The 24,730-nt window shown below is 47.5% G+C and overlaps 1 protein-coding gene across 4 annotated transcripts in view; it reads right to left on the bottom strand.

Annotated features, from left to right (window-relative positions):
• BID (BH3 interacting domain death agonist) overlaps window positions 1-24,730 on the bottom strand; it is a 185,137-nt gene that overhangs the window by 152,541 nt on the left and 7,866 nt on the right. For 3 of the 4 annotated variants that reach the window (XM_074938744.1, XM_074938725.1, XM_074938729.1), the window contains exons 2-5: window positions 3,781-3,887; window positions 3,094-3,162; window positions 1,927-2,134; window positions 648-787 (exon numbers count right to left, since the gene is read on the bottom strand). In XM_074938744.1, the coding sequence (XP_074794845.1) occupies window positions 648-787; window positions 1,927-2,134; window positions 3,094-3,102 (357 nt within the window). In that variant the 5' untranslated portion in view covers window positions 3,103-3,162; window positions 3,781-3,887. Of the gene's footprint in view, window positions 1-647; window positions 788-1,926; window positions 2,135-3,093; window positions 3,163-3,780; window positions 3,888-9,359; window positions 9,480-24,730 lie in introns of those variants that run through there. The other variant, XM_074938735.1, reaches the window with a different exon arrangement.

The following is a 24,730-nucleotide window of genomic DNA, read 5'->3' as shown; positions in this document are numbered from 1 at the left end:
CACATCTACACCACAAAAGACAAACTAAACCAAAAAAACCCCACAAACACACAGCAGCGAGTCTCAGAGCCCTGATCTTCAGGCTAAAATGGCAGTGGAGTGGAGATGTTCCTACTCAGGCTGGAGCCCAAGCTCTGAAACCTGATGATGGGTGTGGCTCTCAGAGCCTGGACTCCAGCCCAAGCGGGAATGTCTACGCTGCTATTTTTAGCCCTATAGCGTGAGCCCCAGACAGTTGACACAGACTCTGAGACTCGCTGCTGTGGGATTTTTTGCAGTGCACTTGGGGCCTGATTTTCAGGAGATGCTGAGTCCTTGCAACTCCCACTGACTTCAATGGCCACAGAGCGCTAAGCACATCTGAAAGTCAGGCCCTTTGTGCCTTAGCTTCCCCACTGCAAGATGGGGATGTCAACACTCCTGGACCTACCTCTCAAGGTGTTGTGAAGCTGCTGTAATATTTTCTGGAATCTTTACATGGAAGGTGCATGCAAAGGATGGATTCTTGAACTGGTCATACCGAAAGCAACAAACTACCTAAAACAACAATCCAGGCAACTCTCCGTTCTTGCTGATCACATCCAGAGATATCTGTTACATTTTCATCCTTCTTTAGTTATTGCTAATCAGCTGAATTCCTCACTTACCTCTTTGGACAGATTCTCATTCACAAATTGCTGCACTAGATCATTTACTACTCTCGGTTGGATCTCCCTCGCCACTTGGTCCCCAATCTCAGCAAGCTGAGCTCCAATGAGCCGGAAAATGTCCTCATCAACCACAGAATCTTATTCCAGAAAAACAAAGAGATGGTTTTAAACAGGATTTTGTTCACATACAGACATGACCAAATCTAGGCCCAGTGCAGGTGTACAACAGGCTCAAGTACCCCAAAGGCGCTCTCGCGGTCATCTGCGCACAGCACCTCTCCCCACAAAGCGTTAGAAACTACTACATGCCCCAGGGATCATGCCATTCATCACTGGCATGCAGCCACCTCTGAGGTGGAACACAATAGCCCTGAATAGAGAGCTGAATGTCCAGCAGCACTACGTAACAGCTCAGGAGAAATAGTATCTCACCCAAATGATACTGCAGGGGGAATTTAAAATATAGCTACTGAAATGAAATTTGGCCAGCTCACTGTAGTAACACCCTCATCCTGGAGGAAAAGAGTCTCTCTTTTCTTTTCACGTGATCTTTCACAACCATGGTCAGGACCTCTTACATCTCATCTAGACTACAACATCTCTATGAGCAGAGCCACCTCTGACACCATGCTGGGGCCATTAGTTCAATACCGATTTGGAGGGCAGAGTGCCACCTACTATAAACACCAGATTTATCTGAGCGATCACCCATCCAAGAGATAAGCAGGCCCAGCCCGGCTTAGCCTATGAGACTGGATGAGATCACAGCCCAAGGTGGTATAGCAATGCCCCTGGGGGCACTACCCTGTAGACAACAGTCAGTACTATTCCTATGTCATGAGCCATCTTTGGATACTGTTTCCTCTTCACACAGGCAAAGCAAAATGTGGTTAATTTCAGCCCAAATAGCAGAGAGATGAGTTGTTCCTGAAGTCCCAGTTCTAAACTAGCTAACAGGTGCCAAGTACCCAACCACTTTTTAAAACTCAAGGCCTAACAAAGTAGACTGGGGTTTGGGGCTCCATTATGGCAAACTGCAAGTGCGTGGGAGAAAAGGCATCTAGGTACTATGGAGAAGAGTGCTCCAGAAATACCTAGACAGGTAAGATAAGGTGCTAAGCATCAGCTATACCATGTGACCTGAGAAAGCCCAATACGTTAACATCCAGAGCTACAGCACAGCAATACTCCGCAGAGAAAATACTCCCTGTACCATTCTGCTACAGAAGAGATCAGCTTCAGAACAGTGGGATAAGGGGAAGAGGAGAGCAGTTACCTGGCTCGCCATTCGAAAACCGGCCACTCCGATTCCCATCTGTCTGAAGCTCCCCATCATCAAACTCATCAGCGAGAAAGTTTTTTGGTGGGGAAACCATCACCTGGCTTCTCAGAGAATCCAGCTCTTCTCTGAAATCACAGTTGTGACAGTTCTGCAGAAAGGAATACACGAGGATGCGCTCCACCTGTACATCGCCACGCAGACCCTAAAAATATGCACCAATAAGTCATCATGAATCTGACAGCCAACAAGACACTCCTGCCTGAGAGCACTGTTTTCCACTACTCTCTCTCTGTTGTGGACCTCCTCCAGGAGCCTGAAATAATGTTAACCGAAGAGATTGTATAGTTGCATGACTGCATTCTGATTGTCATGGCTTTGTTTATGTGTAGGACCTACAGAAAGTGCTGCATGATTTTTGTTTTTACTAATCCATTGATGGAAGGATTACTTTAAGATTCTCCATGTATTTCAAGCTGGAGTTTAAAACTACCATTTAAAAACATGTACTTACACAAATTCAGACCATAAGCCTGTTACCTTGAATTTGGGAACTGATTATTCTATTTCCTGTTATAAATATAAGCAACGGATGCCCATTTACTATTTAAAAATAAGCAATGTGAGATATTAACCAGGGGGGCGTTCTCACACCAAAAAAATACAGACTCTTCAAAAGTTAAGAGCATCATCTTTCATCTCACTGTTTGACTGGGACCCAGACAAGGTCAATAATGATCATGTTCAGCTAGCATCAGAAAGAGAGCAGACAGCTTGCAGACAGATATGCAGGCACACTCATCCACACAGACTGGGGAATGAGCTGCCTGTATGGATAGCAGCATGTTGGCAGAAAGTCCAAGCTGTACAGAAACATGGTGCCTGCATACCCAAACTTGCACAGGGACTAGGAACAAAACGAGTTCAGACTGAGCATCCCCCAAATTATTAAATGTTAAATAATACACTTTTTTTGGCCTGTATTTGAAAAAGTGACTAAAGTTGAGCACCCAAAAATCACTAGATAACTCAAAAGAGGCCTGATTTTCAGAGGGTCGGGGCAGAGGGAAATCACACGTCTTAAGCTGGGCACACAAGATCACCAGTCACTTCTGAAAATTTAAACTGAAAGCATTTTGAAACATAAAACCTTTTGGAACTGACCTGATCCATTCTGGCTGCTGGGACAGTGCAGCTGTGTTAACCTTAGCTTTCAACCCACAAGTCCTTTCCCTGCAAGGGAACAAAAGGAAGATGCCAACAAGCCTGCAAGCCACTTTGTCCAGAGATTCTCTTTGACAAGCCCTTACTAATCCAGCCCTGCTTTGAGGATCCTGGGCCTTCCCCAGGAAGGCATGCTTGGTGATTTGGCAGTCATAGGGAAGGCTGTGAACACGGGACCAGATGAGCAAGTAGGCCCCTTTTTAGGAGTGAAGAAGGGTGGGATAGGAGGACACAATGCCTCCCCTCACCGGTAGCATTATGAATAGGCATGATAAGGGAGAGACCTGGGGGCTGACAATCACCACGACAGCAAGTGACCTAGGAAGGAACAGGGGCTTTTAGAGTCAGGGCGTTCTGCCTTAGCTTGGGCCAGCTGTTGGAACAGAGAGCAAGTTTAGCTCCAGGTGGACCTCTGGCCTGGCTACTGAAGGATCCAAGATGCCCTGACTACCAGGTCATTTGGTTCGTGGTAAGGGTATTTTGAGGGGCTTCCTGCCTTTAACTGTGGGACACTCCTGTTCATTTATAAGTGAACCAGCCTGAGCCAGCCAACCTTGCACTACCCCTGGGGAGCACCTAACACACAGCCTACCCCTAGGTGTACAGGAAATAACCCAGTTCAAGTACCTGGTGTTGTCGAGAGTCAAGCTGTTTGTATCCTGCCAAAGGCCTCCGATCACGTTTAATAAAAGCTCCTTAGCACAGCCATGCCACTGATACAACTCCAGGAAAACCTAGACGGGAAACATGAGCAATCAGTCACAAACAAACCGTTTTCAGAAAAAAACAAGGACTCCTTGTGGCACCTTAGAGACTAACAAATTTATTTGGGCATAAGCTTTCGTGGGCTAAAACCCACTTAATGAGATGCATGGAGTGAAAAAAAACTGTAAGCATAATATGTATTATAGCACATGAAAAGATGGGAGTTGCCTTACCAAGTGCGGGGGTCAGTGCTAACGAGCCAGTTCAATTAAGGTGGAAGTGGCCTATTCTCAACAGTTGACAAGGGGTGAATACCAAGGGAGGGAAAAATTACTTTTGTAGTGATAATGAGGCCAATGCAATCAAGGTGTCCCATTTCCAACAGTTGACAAGAAGGTGTGAGTATCAGCAGACGGAAAATGACTTTTTGTAGTGACCCATCCACTCCCAGTCTTTATTCAGGCCAAATTTGATGGTGTCCAGTTTGCAAATTAATTCCAGTTCTGCAGTTTCTCATTGGAGTCTGTTTTTGAAGTTTTTTTGTTTAAGAACTGCCACTTTTAAATCTGTTATTGAGCAACCAGGGAGACTGAAGTATTCGCCTATTGGTTTTTGAATGTTACAATTCTTGAGAATTTAGAAAGGCAGCATCACAAACGCCTGGAGCTCCCTCTGCAGGAACAGGGGGACTTCTACTTAGTTTTCTGAAGGAGTTTAGTGCAGGTGAATAGTGCCAAACGCAGAGCTCTGAACTGCTCTCTGTCCAAAGAGCAGATACTGTGTGGGCTTCAGTGTTGCAAGCTGGCCCCACATCTCAGCCGATGTACACCAAACCTGACCTGGATGGGCCCAGCTGTAAGGGGACAGAGGAGTTTTGTCTCCAACTCCACTAACTCTTGGTCTCTGTGCTGAGTGTGCCAGCTGTGGTGGTGGTGTTTGTTTGCATTTGTTTTGCAATGTGGACACCAGTTCACCCAGAATGGACTGGCGGCACCAGGACACTTCTGATATGATCTTCCAGTCATCACTGACCGGCACTAGCTTTAAACTTTGCGCCACTCCATAACACACACTCACATCTGTCCTGGCCCCTGTTGGAGCAGTTTAAGGTAGTGAACAAAACTCTGCATTAAAATGACTCAGAGTGGAGGTGGAAAAGAGGAAGTGAACAAAAGCAGAAACTTACAAACTCAGAAGCAAACCACAAGGAGACACAAATTGTTCAGGAAAGAAAAGGTATTTCCCAGCTTTTTGGAGGGTTTTTACAGGTTTGTGATTTCAACCAACCCCACATACAAATACTTGGGCAGCAGTTCTTTTATCCATGATTTCTCAGAATTTACTTGGTTCCACCTAACAGCCACACATTAACCAGTTAGGTCTCGGATAAAATTTGTGACTCTGCATCAGATCGTTGGTCCATCTAGTTCAACACTCTGTCTCAGTCAGTGACCCACAACATATGTGATGTAAATGTGCCAGACCAGCTGTGTCATGGAGGAGGCAAAAGGACCTCCTTTCTATTCTCCTCCTGAAACCAGAGAAAACACCCCAGACTCCATTTTGTACCTCTGGCTTCCATTTTAAATAAGGGTCACTCCATGATTAAGTGAAAGCTGCAGGTCACACAGTCTAAAAATAAAATTGGTGGGAAAACCAAAGTAGGGGAAAGGTCAGCAGATCATAACTATGAGGTAAACAACAATTGCAGGCTAAAAACAGAACTGACAGTTTGGAATGATTGGCAGTTGGCATGCACCCAAGAAAGATCTGACAGGAAGATATTAACAGAAGTGTCTAAAAAGTTCTGACAGGACAGTATAAAAGTCACTATGTCTCAGTAGACAGCTGACACGAGGAGGGAGGAGACGACGAAGCAGAGAAAGAAGCAGCAGCACCACCACCAGAGGGAATCCTGTCAATAGAGCAAAGTCAGCAGACAAAATAAGCTTGTCACTCAAAGTTAGAGTCATGGTATAGGATAGCACAGAGAGAGAGAGAGAGAGAGAGAGTGTGTGTGTGTGTGTGAATAAAGATGTATGTATGTGTGTTGACTGTGGAGAAAACGTTTATATGTAAGACTAAAGAACTGTTATCAATTGCTGTCAGCAACCTGCAGCAGACTGGCCATTGGAAACAGGGTGCAGCCACTTGGGAACATTTCAAAACCGCAAGGCAATACGGTTTGGGGTGCTCTTTGACTTGCACCAGTAAAAAGATGCCGGGTTTTGGAAAGAACACTGTTTTGTGCCAATCATTTATCAGAAGGTTGTATCCATGTCCCTCAGGTATTTCCTTAGCCACCCTGGAGACCCAGACCTTAGGAAAACAGGTTGGTTAATAAGTGGGCTGTTTTGAGGGAACCCTGGCTAAACCCGGGACAGGGTGAGAAGTGAGCTATTCTAGGGACACCCTAATTCTATTTTCGAGACCCTGGAACGGGTTGTTTGATCACCCTTTTCTTAGGCCTTGTCTTCAGTACAAAAAAGCATGTTGTTAATATGAGGTAAAATCCTAATGAAGACAAGGCAGTTTGTAGTTTTAACACAAGCTAGCAGGTAGAGGTAAACCCTGGGCTCCCCCATAGTCTTTAACTTGACTCACTAATTCATGTGGAAATTACAAATTGCATAATTTTCATGAGGATTTTACTTCATGTTAGCTAACTTGAGATAAGAACACATCTTTTTTTAAGTGAAGGAATGATGGCCCACCCCACTACTAAAAGGCTAAAGTTAACAGTGCCATGCTATAACAGTGCCATGCTATAATTAATGTCCCTAAACATTCTCTCAACTTTAATGTACACTGTACCATCATGATATGGTTGTTTTGGGTGGGGGTGGGGGGGGGGGAGAAGGGGATTAAGCTAAGAATATGGAAAGGTAGTCCTGTGTGACTGCCTATTCACCATAAGGCTTGTCTTCACTGCAGAAGTAACCTGGCCTCTTACTCAGGTGTTGCCTGTAACTTGATTCCTGTTCACATATAAAAACCACCCTCCATCAGAGGGAGAATCTCAGCTTTCAAGTGGTATCAAGCAATTTCTACATCTGCTGTTCTGCAAGATAGTGGAAACAGTTAAAACCATAGTGGAGTTGAATTGTGGGGGGAAAAGCAAAAGGGTAATCCAAATGATGTGTTTTAAAACCACGAGTGTCACATTTATCTTCATATGTGTTCTTATATATTAATAAAAATAATACATTCAGGAAAACATAAAGGCTAATATCTGTGACTCTGCTGTGATCCCTGCTCCCTGAGAAGCTTGCTAGTGCATGGTTATACAAGCATAGAAATATAGGGCTGGAAAGGACCTCAAGAGGTCATCTAGTCCATCCCCCCTTGGAGGGGTAAGATCAAGTAAACCTAGACCATCCCTGACAGGTGTTTGTCCAACCTATTCATAAAACCCTCCAATGATGGGGATTCCACAACCTCCCTTGGAAGCCTATTCCAGTGCTTAACCACCCTTATAGTTAGAAAGGGTTTCCTAATAGCTAATCTAAATCTCCCTTGCTACAAATTACGCTGATTACTACTTATCCCACCCTTGGTGGACAATTGATCACCATCCTCTTTATAACAACCATTTAGGTATATGAAGACTTATATCCCCCCTCTCAGCCTCCTCTTCTCTAAACTAAACATGTTCAATTCTTTCAGCCTTTCTTCAGACGTCCGCTTTTCTAAACCCATCATCATTTCTGTTGCTCTCATCTGGACTTTCTCCAATTTTGCCACATCGTTCTTAAAGTGTGGCAGTCAGAACTGGACACAGTACTCCAGCTGAGGCCTCACCAGCACAATTACCTCCCGTGTCTTACATAATGTAGCTAGGAAAGAACTAAATAACTGCTTTATTCCAGGTATTTCAAAAAACAGGCTTGTAATTTGAAGAGTCTCACTAGTATAAACACATACTCTTAATATGTTCCAGCGACAGCTAGCTAACTCTCATCACCACGTTTCCCCCACCACGACATACACCTTATACTCCAGCTTATTTAAATGCCTTAAGGAACCATTTGAAACGTTGGAAGAATTATTGTTTTAGATAAACTTCACCTTCTGTATGAATTTCACCCTGAGGGACAGGAATAATATAATTGCATAGCAGCTCTGACATTGTTTGGACATGACTCATCATATCCCAGGGCTGTAATTTCCAGCTCACGTACACGTACTGCGGTCACTAGATGAGAGCTAGCGTGAGTATAAACAGTAGTGTAGCCGTGGTAGCATGGGCAGTGGCAACACTGCTCAGTCATGCCAAGGGCAACCTTGCCAGGACCCTGTGGATATGTACTCAAGAAGGCTCAGTTGTGCTGCCACGGCCGCTGCCCATGCTACCGTGGTTGCACTACTACGGATGATGAGAGCTAGCACGAGTATGCGTATGCAAGCTGGGAATTGCACTCCTAGCTTGGCGTGTAAAGGTAGCCTAAGAAAAAATACTTAACATAACAATAAGCCACTCCAGGGGTGTTTGTTACTAGTCTATCAGGACATGCCTCAGATACGTTTCAGATGACCCAAGATGTGGACCAATCATCTCATGCACGCTAAAGTGGCTTATTGCTATTAGAGTTTAGGGCCAAGATTTTTTAAAAGTGACTAGAATTGAGTGCCTCAATTATTGGGCACCCCACTTGAGATAGCTTAAAGCGGTCTGATTTTCAGAGGGCGGGTGATCAGCACTTTTTGAAAAATCAGGCCCCTTTAAGGAGTCTCAAATTGGACCCCTAAAAAAAAAAAAAAAAAAAAAAAAAAAAAAAAGAGCCACAAAGAGTTACTAAACACTTGAAAATCTTGGCCCAGATCATTAGTTTTAGATTTATTTAAACTTTTAAAGATACTTTTAATTGTACTTGATCCTTGCACTATGGAAAAGAGTTTGTGGTAGAAAAATATGAGAAAACAGTATGGAAAAGGTCATAAGCTCCCTTTCTGATTTGGATGTTGATTTATATCTATCTATATGATTAGATTAGATTACTCCTTTTATTTAGGAAGCCTGAACTCATTAGGCCCCACTCCCCAAGCCTGCCTGCCCTTAAGAAGCAGTTTGCGGAATACCAGTGAAGTTTCAATTCACTTTCTATTGAAAATAAATCTCCACTGGGAGAAATTTGATACTCCCAATTATTTATTTAAACAAGTGAATTTAAAATGGCTAGAGGCCACAAATTGCTTCTGAGAGGCAGAGGGGCATTTAAAAGTCAACCACTTTAATTCCTTCTGGTCTTCACTCCCTCCCCCTCCATGGCTCCTTTAAAAACTCATCTCGTTAATTTAAATGCAGAATTGGGAGCCATAAACCAGGTTTCAGTTCGGTTAAGAGCAGCTTGTCTAGTGCTGCCTGTGACTGCAGGTTGGTAGCTGGAGCCGTTTCCCTTTGAAGCCCCAATGCTAGACTCCCAGCGTATAAAAATCGAGCATAACCATTCAGCCTCAGTTAGCATCCTTGCAAAAACATATTGCTGTTATTTCAGACATACATTCCAGGATCTGCATGAGCTCTGCTCCTAGCCCACAGTCTGAAGCATCTTCAGTTGGCAGTGCAAGGAAACTGTAGAACAAGGGAAGTGCTAGGCTTCTGTTTTTCCTGTAGTGCCTAGCAGCCCCAGTCACAGACGAGGACCCTGTTGTGCTGGCTGCTGTACAAACAGAAAACAGAGATGGTTCCCAAACTGCTTAGCAATCAGTTCTTCAAAATGAGACTGAGTAGCATTGTCCAGAGAAAGCTAGTTACCAGGTAATTATGGCTCACAACTGTGGCACCATTTGGGAATAAACTCTGTAACATCAGCACATAAGTCCCAGAAAAGGCTAGAAGGTAGACATATTTTTGCTGATGTGGACATGTGAGTGACTGCTACAATCTGGTGCAGATCAGGCCTCACATGCTTCAAAAGACATGCCTCTGTCTAAAGCAGCAGTTGGAAAAAAAATCACTTGCAAACCAGCCTTGCCTAAATCTTTAGGCACAAGTCTGGCAATTTCTTCATGTTGTGCTGGGCTGTCTCTGCACAATAACGACTGAATGCTGCATCGTTTAAGTCAATGGGAGTTTTGCAGTTAGCCTCTGCGGGAAAAGGATCAGGCCCTATGTTCACCCAAACAACACTGGATCCCAGACTGGCCTTTCAAAAATCTAGCCATGATCCCCTGGAAAGCACTAGGTGCAGATTCAAGATAGTAAAGGTATCTAACACAACCTTGCTGATGGCTACAATACTTGTAAGAACCTAGCGAACCTCGGGTGATGGGACCTTGTGATATAGGAGCTCTAGACATCCAAGACAGTGATACTTACCTCCTCCAGGCAACAGATGGCTGCCAGAGTTGCCTTATTACACTCCCATCAAGCCACACAAACAGTTGGTCTTAGCTTGTAACCCCTGTGGGACAGCTTCCATCACAAACACAATTATCAATTTCTGCTGCACAAAGGCCACATCCCCAGCATTATTTTATTCCCCACCTCCTATGCAGTTACCCAGCTCTGTGGCCTGACTCAGTGCCATAGAAACTTCAGTGAGCGTGTGTGTTAAATAAATAAGATCCCTGCATAAGACTGAGGAAGAAATGCATCCAGCAACAACCTGTTGTTTTAGAAAGATGCAAGGTCCATTGCGTGAATCCAGGTGGCAGTTTCCACAATATACAATTCTGCAGGTGCACAGTTGTCAGCATGATATTAAACACAAACAGCTCCAATAGGAGCTGTCTCTGGATCTCCCAGGGTGTTAGCATCGGTTTGGAATGCAATTTTTGCAGAGCAAGGACCAAGTCTCCTGTTTTTCAGCAGCTCCATGCAGTGTTGGCACTTTTAAGTACTCCCCAGTGCATTTCGAAGTGCGGAAGATTATTTCCTTTGTAAAAGTGTGGAGCAGTTTAGGCTCTAAATCCAGTGGCTTGTGGCAACACAGCAAAGTAGTAATGAAGAGGGTGAGGTGAACCACAGTTATCTACACACTAACATCACACACACCAATTCAGGAATAAGAACTGTGGCCAACTGTACTGCCTAACCACATAGAGAACCTCATTTGTGTAATGAACTCTGCTGTGAAACTGGACACGTGCAGTAGAGACACAATTAAATCATAAGGGAGGTGGCTGCTGTATATTGTGCTTATGAGGTACATGGGGGTCAGTTCTGTCTTGGGCTCTGATAGTACATCGATAGTGTGAAAGAGCTGCAAATGAAAGGTCGTAAGTGGCCCCCATGCTGCTCCCCTTGCAGCCGCAGCAAAACAGAAGGAAAGTAGCACAATGCTGAGAGCTACAGAAGTTCTCAGCTGCCATAGGCAGCCCTGGGGAAGCTTGCCCTCAATTAAAGTATTTCCCCAGGTGCTTTGCAGCAGCCCAGAATTTAGATGGTTAAAAAGTCATACACAAAGCCACTTTCGTCCACTCTACTCCAGGGCCACACCTTCTGTGCTGCATCTCTTAAAATGTTCAGCACAGAATCTGTCTCATGAGCTGTAGATCCATTCACCAGCATTTCACCCACTCCTCCTATGCAGGTCTGCAGATTGCACTTTTAGAGAATTAATTGGCCGTATATGATCTTCAATCTTGTCAGCAATTATTTTAGTCTCAGCCATACCAGGTTCTTTTTCTAGCCAAACAACTATACTTTCCAGCAGTAGTCACTCACACATGCATGGTATGGATAATTTAGAGCAGTTTGTAGAGGGAACATCTGAAACAGAAACACATACAAACAGAGAAATAATCCCCTAGATAGAAACAACCTATCAGTCAGCAACATTGCTGCTTTTTTGTGCACTGTCAAGATGCTTATCTTTCTACAGCTGCTTTCACTTTGGCATGAAGAAGTTCTCTAGAACTGAAACTCTAAGCCCTGGTCTACACTAGGAGTTGAGGTCGAATTTACCAGTGTTAAATCAATTTAACCCTGGACCCGTCCACACGACGAAGCCCTTTTTTCGACTTAAAGGGTTCTTAAAAATCGATTTCCTTACTCCACCCCCGACAAGGGGATTAGCGCTGAAATTGGCCTTGCCGGGTCAAATTTGGGGTACTGTAGTTGTAATTAGATGGTATTGGCCTCCGGGAGCTATCCATTGTGACCGCTCTGGACAGCACTCTCAACTCAGATGCACTGGCCAGGTAGACAGGAAAAGGCCTGCGAACTTTTGAATTTCAATTTCCTGTTTGGCCAGCGGGGCAAGCTGCAGGTGAGTGCAGAGCTCATCAGCAGAGGTGACCATGCAGAGCTCATCAGCAGAGGGGACCATGATGGAGTCCCAGAAATGCAAAAGAGCTTCAGCATGGACCGAACGGGAGGTACGGGATCTGATCGCTGTATGGGGAAAAGAATCTGTGCTATCAGAACTACGTTCCAGTTTTCGAAATGCCAAAACATTTGTCAAAATCTCCCAGGGCATGAAGGACAGAGGCCATAACAGGGACCCGAAGCAGTGCCGCGTGAAACTTAAGGAGCTGAGGCAAGCCTACCAGAAAACCAGAGAGGCAAACGGCCGCTCCGGGTCAGAGCCCCAAACATGCCGCTTCTATGATGAGCTGCATGCCATTTTAGGGGGTTCAGCCACCACTACCACAGCCACGTTGTTTGACTCCTTCAATGGAGATGGAGGCAACAGGGAAGCAGGTTTTGGGGACGAGGAAGATGATGATGATGAGGTTGTAGATAGCTCACAGCAAGCAAGCGGAGAAACCGGTTTTCCCGACAGCCAGGAACTGTTTTTCACCCTGGACCTGGAGCCAGTACCCCCCAAATCCACCCAAAGCTGCCTCCCAGACCCACCAGGCGGAGAAGGGACCTCTGGTGAATGTACCTTTTAAAATAGTATACATGGTTTAAAAACAAGCATGTTTAATGATTAATTTGCCCTGGCATTCGCCACTCTCCTGGATGTACTCCCAAAGCCTTTGCAAAAGGTTTCTGGGGAGGGCAGCCTTATTCCATCCACCATGGTAGGACACTTTACCACTCCAGGCCAGTAGCACATACTCGGGAATCGTTGTAGAACAAAGCATTTCAATGTATGTTTGCTGGCGTTCAAACAACATTTGTTCTTGATCTCTCTGTGTTATCCTCAGGAGAGTGATATCATTCATGGTCACCTGGTTGAAATAGGGTGCTTTTCTTAAGGGGACATTCAAAGGTGCCTGTTCCTGCTGGGCTGTTTGCCTGTGGCTGAACAGAAATGTTCCCAATGTTAGCCACAGGGAGGGGCTAGCCACACGGTGCGGGGAAGCAAAATGCGACCTTGTAATGAAAGCACATGTGCTATGTATGTAATGTTAACAGCAAGGTTTACTGTGAAAGAGTGGACCCATTGTTCCATAAAATGTGACTTTTTAAATACCACTGTCCCTTTTTTTTTTCCTCCACCAGCTGCATGTGTTTCAAGGATCACGGGATCTTCTCCTTCCCAGAGGCTAGTGAAGATTAGAAGGTGAAAAAAATGCACTCGCGATGAAATGTTCTCTGAGCTCATGCTGTCCTCCCACACTGACAGAGCACAGACGAATGTGTGGAGGCAGACAATGTCAGAGTGCAGGAAAGCACAAAATGACTGGGAGGAGAGGTGGCAGGCTGAAGAGAGTAAGTGGTGGGCTGAAGACAGGGCTGAAAGGTGGCAGCAGCGTGATGAGAGGAGGCAGGATTCAATGGTGAGGCTGCTGGAGGATCAAACTAATATGCTGCAGGAAAGGCAGCTGGAGCACAGACTGCTGCTACAGCCCCTGTGTAACCAACCACCCTCCTCCCCAAGTTCCATAGCCTCCTCCCCCAGACACCCAAGAACGCGGTGAGGGAGCCTCTGACCACCCAGCCACTCCACCCCAGAGGATTGCCCAAGCAACAGAAGGCTGGCATTCAATAAAGTTGTAAAGTTTTAAACTTTTAAAGTGCTGTGTGGCCTTGTCCTTCCCTCCTCCACCACCCCTCCCATGCTACCTTGGCATTTATCCCCCTATTTGTGTGATGAATTAATAAAGAATGCATGAATGTGAAGCAACAATGACTTTATTGCTTCTGCAAGCGGTGATCGAAGGGCGGAGAGGAGGGTGGTTAGCTTACAGGGAAGTAGAGTGAACCAAGGGGTGGGGGGTTTCATCAAGGAGAAAAACAGAACTTTCACACCGTAGCCTGGCCTGTCATGAAACTGGTTTTCAAAGCTTCTTTGATGCGCACCGCACCCTTCTGTGCTCTTCTAACCACCCTGGTGTCTCGCGGCGCGTAACCAGTGGCCAGGCGATTTGCCTCAACCTCCCACCCCGCCATAAACGTCTCCCCCTCACTCTCACAGATATTGTGGAGCACACAGCAAGCAGTAGTAACAGTGGGAATATTGGTTTTGCTGAGGTCTAACCAAGTCAGTAAACTGCGCCAGCGCGCTTTTAAACGTCCAAATGCACATTCTACCACCATTCTGCACTTGCTCGGCCTGTAGTTGAACAGCTCCTGACTACTGTCCAGGCTGCCTGTGTATGGCTTCATGAGCCATGGCATTAAGGGGTAGGCTGGGTCCCCAAGGATAACTACAGGCATTTCAACATCCCCAACGGTTATTTTCTGGTCTGGGAATAAAGTCCCTTTCTGCAGCTTTTGAAACAGACCAGAGTTCCTGAAGATGCGAGCGTCATGTACCTTTCCCGGCCATCCCACGTTGATGTTGGTGAAACGTCCTTTGTGATCCACCAGTGCTTGCAGCACTATTGAAAAGTACCCCTTGAGGTTTATGCACTCGCCGGCTTGGTGCTCCAGTGCCAAGACAGGGATATGGGTTCCGTGTATGGCCCCACCACAGTTAGGGAATCTCATTGCAGCAAAGCCATCCACTATGACCTGCACATTTCCCAGGGTCACTACCCTTGATATCAGCAGATCTTTGATTGCGTTGTCTACTTGCATCACAGCAGCCCCCACAGTAGATTTGCCCACTCCAAATTGATTCCCGACTGACCGGTAGCGGTCTTGCGTTGCAAGCTTCCACAGGGCTATTGCCACTCGCTTCTCAAGTGTGAGGGCTGCTCTCATTTTGGTATTCATGCGCTTCAAGGCAGGGGAAAGCAAGTCACAAAGTTCCATGCAAGTGCCCTTACGCATGCAAAAGTTTCGCAGCCACTGGGAATCGTCCCAGACCTGTAACACTATGTGGTCTCACCAGTCTGTGCTTGTTTCCCGGGCCCAGAATCGGCGTTCCACCGCATGAGCCTATCCCATTAGTACCATGATGCCCACATTGCCAGGGCCCGTGCTTTGAGAGAAGTCTGTGTCCATGTCCTCATCACTCTCGTCACCGCGGTGATGTCGCCTATTCTCCCGGTTTCACTTTGCCAGGTTCTGGTGCTGCATATACTGCTGGATAATGCGCATGGTGTTTAATGTGCTCCTAATTGCCAAAGTGATGTGAGCGGGCTCCATGCTTGCCATGGTATGGCATCTGCACAGGTAACTCAGGAAAAAAGGCACGAAACGATTGTCTGCCATTGCTTTCATGGAGGGAGGGAGGGCCTGACAACATGTACCCAGAACCACCTGCGACAATGTTTTTTGCATTGGGATCTCAACCCAGAATTCCAATGGGTGGCAGACACTGCGGGAACTGTGGGGGTAGCTACCCACAGTGCAACACTCCGGAAGTTGACGCTAGCCTCGGTACCGTGGAAGCACTCCGCCGAGTTAATGCACTTAAAGCATTTTGTGTGGGGACACACACAATCGACTATATAAAAACGATTTCTAAAAAACTGACTTCTATAAATTTGACCTAATTTCGTAGTGTAGACATCCCCTTCCTGATGACTCAGGGTAAGTGCATGAAGTGTACGTTGGTTTCAGAGTAACAGCCGTGTTAGTCTGTATTCGCAAAAAGAAAAGGAGTACTTGTGGCACCTTAGAGACTAACCAATTTATTTGAGCATAAGCTTTCGTGAGCTACAGCTCACTTCATCGGATGCATACTGTGGAAACTGCAGAAGACATTATATACACAGAGACCATGAAACAATACCTCCTCCCACCCCACTCTCCTGCTGGTAATAGCTTATCTAAAGTGATCACTCTCCTTACAATATGTATGATGATCAAGTTGGGCCATTTCCAGCACAAATCCAGGTTTTCTCACCCTCCGCCCCCTACCCCCACAAACTCACTCTCCTGCTGGTAATAGCCCAGCCAAAGTGACCACTCTCTTGACAATGTGTATGATAATCAAGGTGGGCCATTTCCATTCTGGAAATGGCCCACCTTGATTATCATACACATTGTCAAGAGAGTGGTCACTTTGGCTGAGCTATTACCAGCAGGAGAGTGAGTTTGTGTGTGGGGGGGGGGGCGGGGGGGCGGAGGGTGAGAAAACCTGGATTTGTGCTGGAAATGGCCCAACTTGATCATCATACACATTGTAAGGAGAGTGATCACTTTAGATAAGCTATTACCAGCAGGAGAGTGGGGTGGGAGGAGGTATTGTTTCATGGTCTCTGTGTATATAATGTCTTCTGCAGTTTCCACAGTATGCATCCGATGAAGTGAGCTGTAGCTTATGCTTAAATAAATTGGTTAGTCTCTAAGGTGCCACAAGTACTCCTTTTCTTTTCGCGAAGTGTAAGTTGGTCTTCCATTGCCAGTCAGGGTCACAGCTGAGCTCGCTGCCTGGCAACAGGGATGTCACCATCTTTAACAAGAATGAAACTTAGCTCTTATCTAGCACTCAAAGTGCTTTAGGGAGAAAGGGAAGTATCACCCCCATTTAATAAATGGGGGAAACACAGGAAGTGACTTGTCCAAAGTCACCTAGAAGGTCAGCGGCAAAGCCAAGAACAGACTCCATCTCTCTGGAGCCCTACTCACTGGACCCAGAAACAATCTTCAAACATATGAAGAGTGGTTTACATAACCACTACCATAGGCTCAGCCATCAGGGCAAGACAGATTGCGGAGGAGAGGAGAAAAGTAAGTGGGAGCATAGCCATCTTCATTGCCAAAAGTGTTATATGCCCAAATTCGGAGTGAGCAACAGCACTGTAGAGCTAACAGGTTCTTTATTCCAGGGACTTCTAACTAACATCAGGGACTACTCCTGATATATACACACATGCATGCCATCATCAGCAAACTCAACGCCATCCATCCCAAGAGGACTCACATCACCAAGGCACTGGAGTGCCATGCTGCTTTGGCTGTCAGAAGCAGTCCCTGTCCCATGTTCAAGAGGTGCTACAATGGCCCAAAATAATCAGGAGCAAAATATCAGACTTATTTCCCACCCCCACAAGAAAATTCAAATTTATGTAAAGACCACAAGCTCCTAAGTCACTTTGGCATTTTTGAAAATTCCTCCTCTAGATGCCTAAATGTGGATGTATGTGCCTAATTTTAGGTACCTCTTTTTTCAAATCTTGGCTCAAGTCTGATATTTTCCTTACATTCACTTCACAGGGCTCCTTTTGAATGTGGAAAGAGCAGCAGCCTTTGCAGCCGGGGCAACTCAGACCTTTCAGGGAGAAAGGATCAAGGTAGAGCCCTGTGTGGGACTCTGTAGAGCCCTGAAGTGAGTCTGGGATCCCACAGGTCCCATACGACCTGCTGCCATAATAGCGGGAGTGGAATTAAAGAATAGTCCTATTCAGGGCCCTAGATCATGTAGAGGTGCATATAACTTTTATTTAAGTCTCACAGATGCAGCTAGTGGTTTAATGAAGCACAACAATATTGAGGCAGTTATTTTAATAAATGGAGTGACATTGGTGTTTATGTGGTCCCCCCTTTCTGAGCCTGCCACTGATAAAAGAACACATAGGCAAACTAATAATAGTGCCTACAAGGCCATCACACTTTGTCAAGCACCCGTCTAGGGCTAATGATCCCAAAGAAAAGGATTTGATCCCAGCTTAAGGAAAGGGAGGGAAAGAGGAAGGAACAGAGACAGGCCACCGGCAGCCTAGAAGCCAGGACATAAAAGATAGGTGGAGTGTGGGCAGAGGCAATTATTCTGTGCATTTGCACCTGTGTTGCTTTGCGACATTAAGAACATAAAAGCAGCCATATTGGGTCAGACCAAAGGTCCATCTACCCAGTATCCTGTCTTCTGACAGTGGCCAATGCCAGGGGCTTCCGAAGAAATGAACAGAACAGGCAATCGTTGAGTGATCCATCCCATCGCCCACTCACCGCTTCTGGCAACCAGAAGGTAGAGTCACACAGAGCAGGGGGTTGCATCCCTGATCATCTTGGCTAACAACAATTGACGGACCTATCCTCCATGAACTTGTCTCGTTCTTTTTTGAACCCTGTTATAGTTTTGGCTTTCACATCCCTAGACAATGAGTTCCACATTATTTCAATGGACTACTGCAGTCTGGATAATATTACAGTTATTGGCTTGAAATATAGTAATATTGAGCACCCCAACTCCCATTCATTTCAAAAGGTAACTACAGTTACCCACAACCTTTGAAATTCAGGCCACTAAATACTGCATTTTTCATACACACACCTCAGAGATTCAAAAGATGGCTAGGCATCATTATCCTCATTTTATAGATGGGTAAACTGAGGCACCAAAAAGTACAGCAAGCGACTTGAGGTCATAGCAGGTGACTTAGCTGGGAACAGAACCCAGGTCTCCTAAACCCCAGTGATATGCTTTAGTCACTGGGCCATTTGGGAGACCATCCCACATTTGAAAAAAAAAAAAAAAAAAAAAGTTTTGGCAAATCCTCTCTCTCTCAAGCCTGCTTTAACTCCAGGCACACACTATTTTAGTCTTGACAGCTATGGGTTCTCTTGCACATTTACCCAGAACAGTTATCTGTTGTCACCAAGGGTCTCTTGGAAGTTCTGGGCTGGAAAGGTGTGAGGGATTCTATTCCATATCATCACTTGTCCACAGTCACTGAGCAGGAGACCACCAGACCCGGAGAAAGTGTGAAGCTAAAGTCCTCCTTGCCTAACTCTGGTGACTTACAGCCCCCAGGGCACTTATCAGAACCAGAAGGGAGATTTTGCCAGAAGAGCTAGGCCAACATTCCACCATTCCTAGCAGCCATGCCCCCTGGCTTAGGTTACCATCAGATCATAGTATATCTGGGAAAGAATATCTGGCCCAGATCCATACAGAAATACTAGAGATATCTGGAATGCTTTCTAAAGGAACAGCTATAGGAAAAGCCTGGTATGCTTCGCTCATAATGTGAACATCTGAATGCTGAAACAATCTGGATCATCTAAAGCTCCTATGTTAGGAGAGAGAGAGAGAATGTTTTTAGGGGGATATGAGCAGAGCAGCCTACTGCAATTAAGCTCACAGAGGCCTGGTCAGCTTCTCCACAGTTTAGAGTATGTAGTAATTCCCTATCAAGAGAACCAAACTCCAGCCAGTTGGTCAGCAGAATTATTCAAGCTGGACCTGTCCGCCTTTCTAGAGTCAGAATCATTCACCACAGACTGAACAAGCAGAGGGGTTTGAGGCATGAACACAGAGACTAGACTTCACAGAAGTCACACCGGATGCTGTGTTCATGTTTCCAGACCAGTCATTGCCACATTTGGCAGCTTCTCTGAAACATGAGCTTTCATTTTAAATGTTTCCATTGGACTTTTCCCAAATACAAACGCAGTATAATTATAAACCTCCTAAGAGCTAACACACCCACTTCCCTCAGGTAGGAAATAATCTATTAGTATGGACAAGTCAACAAGATGTTCCATACAGGGAAAAAGAAAGAGTGGCCCTATGTTTAACCTGAATGTACTGTGCGGTAGAATAATCCAGTGCCTCGCTGTCCTGTCTCCAGTCCTGTTTTGCAACAATCCCCGCGCCGCCCCCCCCCCAAAAAAAGTTTAACAAATGGATACCAATAAATTCAAAGGCCAAAATTATCAAGAGTGATTAATAATTTTGGGAGCATGACTTGACACTCCATAAAGGGCCCTGATTTTCAGAGGGTGGGTGCTCAGCACTTCCTGGAAATCAGGCCTCTTTAAAGTGCTTCAAGTTGGGCACCCAAAAATTGAGCCATCCAAAATCACTAGTGACTTTTGACAGTCTCGACTATTTAGCTGTCTCTCTTGACTTATCTTTCTCCCCCGCGCCCCCCGAGAAGACATATCACTTTCAAACTCCTTTAGTCAAGAATTTACAAACACAGGGAATCTCTGGTTTCCAAAGAACCTGACCCAGGAGGTTTGCTGTCTGATGCAGGCGATTACTTGGTTGGGTTTTTGAGGAGCAGCTTCTTAGAATCTGCATCTATTATGGCTATGGCTACAGGCAGATCTTCATACAGTTCCGTAACATAACACACACTACTTCCCCCTGCCTATATTCCAGCTGACATTGCTACAGACTCAGGGGAAGCAGCTCCCCCACTCCTCCAACTAAGAGGCAGAGAATGATGTGGTAATCCAAAGTCCAGGTTCACTAGGGAGGAAACATGACTGTACACAAAAGACACAGATGGCATTTCACTTTCAGATTCGACTTGTCAGTGTCAGGAAATGCAAACAGCTTCTGAGCACTGTAGGGCCCAGAAAATGGATGTGAAACCCCAAAGCTCTGTGATCAGCTGTCCTACGTGGACTTGCTTCAGCTCAGCTGGGAAGCACTAGATTCTTAGCGACTACAGAGCCCAAAGGAATTTGTTGTCAGAGTAGTACAATGCATCTCCCCAAAACCTTCACTCCAAGATCTCAGGGGAAGATTTCCCCCCTTGAAAATTAGAGACCAAGCAGACGTGACACTAGACTGGGCAGCCCATTGGGTTGTGCTACACGGGCAGTCCAGGTACAGTGAGGGTGAGTGCCCTAGGTAAAGGACAGTTACTTGTTCCATAACTGGCGTTCTTTGAGATACGTTGCTCATGTCTATTCCACAGTAGCTGCGCGTGCTCGCCATGTTCACCGGTGCCAGAAGTTTTTCCCTTAGCAGTACCTGGAGGGGGAGCGCTGCTGTGACCCCTGGAATGGTACCTCTGTAGTGTGCTATAAGGGGAGCCCTGCGCTCCCCCCACCCTCGGGTCCTTCTTGCCGGACCAACTCCGACAGAGGGGAAGGAGGGATGGATGTGGAATAGACATGAGCAACATGTCTCGAAGAACGCCATTTACGGAACAGGTAACTGTCCTTTCTTCTTCGAGTGCTTGCTCGTGTATTCCACAGTAGGTGATTGCAAGCTATGTCTGATGGAAGTGGGTAGGAGTTCACAGATTCCCTGGCTGAAGCACAGCTCCACCGAAACCAGCGTCTTCCCTGGCGTGGGAGACAATCGCATAGTGCGAGGTGAACGTGTGAACTGAGGACCAGGTAGCGGCTCGACAGATGTCCTGGATAGAGACATGGGCCACAAAGGCAGCAGACAAGGCCTGAGCCCTCGTCGAGTGCACCCTCACGATAGGTGGTGAGGGAACCCCTGCTAGGTCGTAGCATGTGTGGATGCACGATATAATCCACCAGGAAAGCCTCTGGGTGGAGATCTGTTGACCCTTCATGCGCTCGGCTGAAGCAACAAATAGTTGCGAAGACCTGCAGAACGGCTTAGTCCGATCCAGATAAAAAGGCAGTGCCCTGTGCACATCAAGCATATGGAGGCGGCGTTCCTCGTTAGAGGCACGAGGTTTGGTGCAGAGGACAGGCAGGAAGATGTCCTGGCTCACGTGGAAAGCGGAGACCACCTTAGGGAGGAATGCAGGGTGTGGGTGGAGCTGAACCTTGTCCTTGTGAAAGACCGTGTGTGTGTGGGGGGGGGGGGGGTCGCAGGTCAGGGCCCTGAGCTCCCAAACCCACTGGACTGATGTGATAGCCATGAGGAAGGCTACCTTCCATGAAAGGTGAGAGCAGGAGCATGTGGCCAGGGGCTCGAACGGGGGCCGCGTGAGGCAGAACAACACCAAGTTTAGATCCCACTGAGGAACGGGAGTTCTAGCAAACAGAAAGGACCGGTCTAGCCTGTTCAGGAAACGCCCGGTCATGGCATGGGAGAAAACCGAGCAGCCCTGGACCGGCGGATAGAACGCTGATATAGCTGCCAGGTGCACCCTGACGGAGGAAGGTGCCAGACCCTGAGTTCTAAGGTGAAGGAGGTACTCAAGGATAAGTTGGAGCGGGGCAGACCCTGGGGAAGTACCCCGCCTGCCCGCCCACCTGGAGAACCTGGACCACTTCGCCAGGTAGGCTCGTGGATGGTTTCCTACTTTCTAGGAGAACACTCCTGACACCTTCTCTCCTCTGCGTCTAGCCATTGAGCAGCCACACTGTCAAATGGAGGGTGGCCAGATTGGGGTGGAGGAGGCAGCCCTGGTCCTGGGAGAGTAGGTCCGGGCGGAGTGGCAATGGCCACGGAGGGGCCACCAGCAAGCTCAGGAGGGTCCCGTACCAATGCTGCCAGGACCAAGCCGGTGCAATCAGGACGACGCAGGCCTTGTCCATTTTCACTTTCTCCAAGACCTTGCCGATGAGGGGGAAAGGCGTAGAGGAATTGACCCGACCATGGCAGGAGGAAGGCATCTGAGATCGTGTTCCTCCCCACCCCGCCTCTGGAACAGAACTGGTGGCAACGCTGGTTGTGTCGGGTCACAAACAGGTCTACTTGGGGAGTGCCCCATGCTTGGAAGAGCTGGTAAGCAACCTCAGAGTGGAGCGACCACTCGTGTTGGGAGGAGAAAACCCTGCTCAAGCAATCGGCCTGTGTGTTGTTGACGTCTGGCAGGTGGAAGCCTTCAGGGAGATGTCGTGGGCTATACAAAACTCCCAGAGCCTGAGGGCTTCCTGGCAGAGAGCCGAGGACCTCGCCCCGCCTGTTGATATAAAACATCGCAGTGGTGTTGTCCGTGAATACTCTGACCACCTTGCTGAGCAATTGTGAGCTGAACACCACACAGGCTAAGCGTATTGCCCTGAGTTCCCCGACATTTATGTGAAGGGACAACTCCGAGGCCGACCACATCCCTTGGGTCTGTGAGTTCCCTAGGTCTAGCGAGGGGTTCAGGTCCCAGAAGCGAATCCCCTGGAGCATATTGACAGGGCAGGACCACCATTTTAGTGAAGCGATCACCGGTGCCGGTACTGTGAGGACTTTGTCCAGCCTGTCCCAGGCCTGGGAGAACTCTGAGGCCAGCCAGAGTTGGTGGGGCCTCATCCAAAGTCTGGCGTGGCAGACCACGTACGTGCATGCCGCCATGTGGCCCAGGAGCTGCAGGCATGCTCTGGCCGTGGTCATGGGGAACTCCACGACCGAGGCTATGAGCCCCTTCAGGGTCTGGAACCTGCCCAGGGGAAGGGAGGCTGTGGCCTTGGCGGCATCCAGGAGAGCGCCTATGAATTCTATGCGCTGCATTGGAACCAATGTTGACTTGGCCTCGTTTACTAGAAGGCCTAGGTTGGCACATGTAACCAAAAGCAGCTCCGCATGGTCCCGTACCCAAGACCGCGAGCTGCCCTTGAGCAGCCAGTCGTTGAGGTAGGGAAATATCTGGACCCCTCAGTGTCTGAGGTAGGCCGCCACGACTGCCATACGCTTTGTGAATACCCTGGGCGCGGTGGACAAACCAAATGGGAGGACCGTAAACTGGTAGTGGTCCTGTCCCACCACGAAACGAAGGAAGTGTCTGTGCCCCTCGAATATATGGATATGGAAGTATGCATCCTGAAGGTCCAGGGCTGCACACCAATCACCAGGGTCCAGAGAGGGTATGATACATGCCAGAGAGACCATGCGGAACCGGCATTTGGCCATGAACCAATTGAGGTGTCGCAAATCCAGGATAGGCCTGAGCCCCCCTTTCGCCTTCAGGATAAGGAAGTAATGGGAGTAAAACCCTTTCCCCCAGAACTCCCTTGGAACTTTCTCCACAGCTCCCAAGCTGAGGAGCCGACCCACTTCCTGCTCTAGCAGGGATACATGTGACGGGTCCCCCCCGCCATCCCAGGGAGAGGGGTGGGAGGGCAGGGGTGAGACAAACTATAGCATGTAGCCCTGGAAAATGGTGTTGAGGACCCAACGGTCCGATGTTATTCGGGACCATTCCGCAAGGAAGGCACACAAGCGGTTGCTGAAGGCAAACTTTATTGGTAGTAGGGTCTTCTCGGGAGGTACCCTCCTGCAACCAGTCAAAAACGCCTCTTGCCCTGCTGCTTGCCCCTCAAGGGCCCAGGCTGCAGGGCAGAGCAAGACTGCTTCTGAGGTTGCCTCTTTTGGGTCTTGGACCTCTTATAGGCGGGCTCATATCTTGGCTGGGGAGCTGGGGCGGGAGCCTGCAGCTTAGGCTTGTCCTTGGCAGGCGGGACGTAAAGCCTGAGGGTTTGCAGGGTAGTACATGGGTCCTTCATGCCATGAAGTTTCACGTCTGTTTGTTCCGCGAACAGGTCCCTGCCACTGAAGGGAAGATCCTGCATCACAGACTGCGCCTCCGTGGAGAGCCCAGACAGCAGTAACCACGACGCTCTGCGCATGGACACCGCCGAGGCCATGGACCGAGCAGCCGTGTCACCTGCATCCGACGCTGCCTGCAGAGCAGCCTTTGTGGCAGCGGCACCCTCCTCCACAAGTGCCTTAAATTCCTTCCTTTCACGCCCCAGAAGGGAGGGTCTGAATTTGGGCAGTAACCCCCACAAGTTAAACTCATAACGGCTGAGGAGGGCTTGGTGGTTGGCCACCCGGAGCTGGAAACTGGACGACGAATAAAGCTTCCTACCAAACGAGTCCAGCCTTCTAGAGTCCTTATCCCTTGGAGGCCTGGATAGTGAGGTGGAGGGAGCCTCTGACATCCCTGCTACCGAACGAGCCCCTGGGTAGGCATGCATGGGGGGCCAGGGGGTCTGCTGGCACCACTGTCCCTGCTATGGGGCCCTTGCCACTGACCGTACTGC

This window comes from Natator depressus, chromosome 1 (assembly GCF_965152275.1).
Source record: "Natator depressus isolate rNatDep1 chromosome 1, rNatDep2.hap1, whole genome shotgun sequence".
Taxonomy (NCBI): domain Eukaryota; kingdom Metazoa; phylum Chordata; order Testudines; family Cheloniidae; genus Natator; species Natator depressus.
This window is presented reverse-complemented; position numbering and strand designations above follow the sequence as displayed.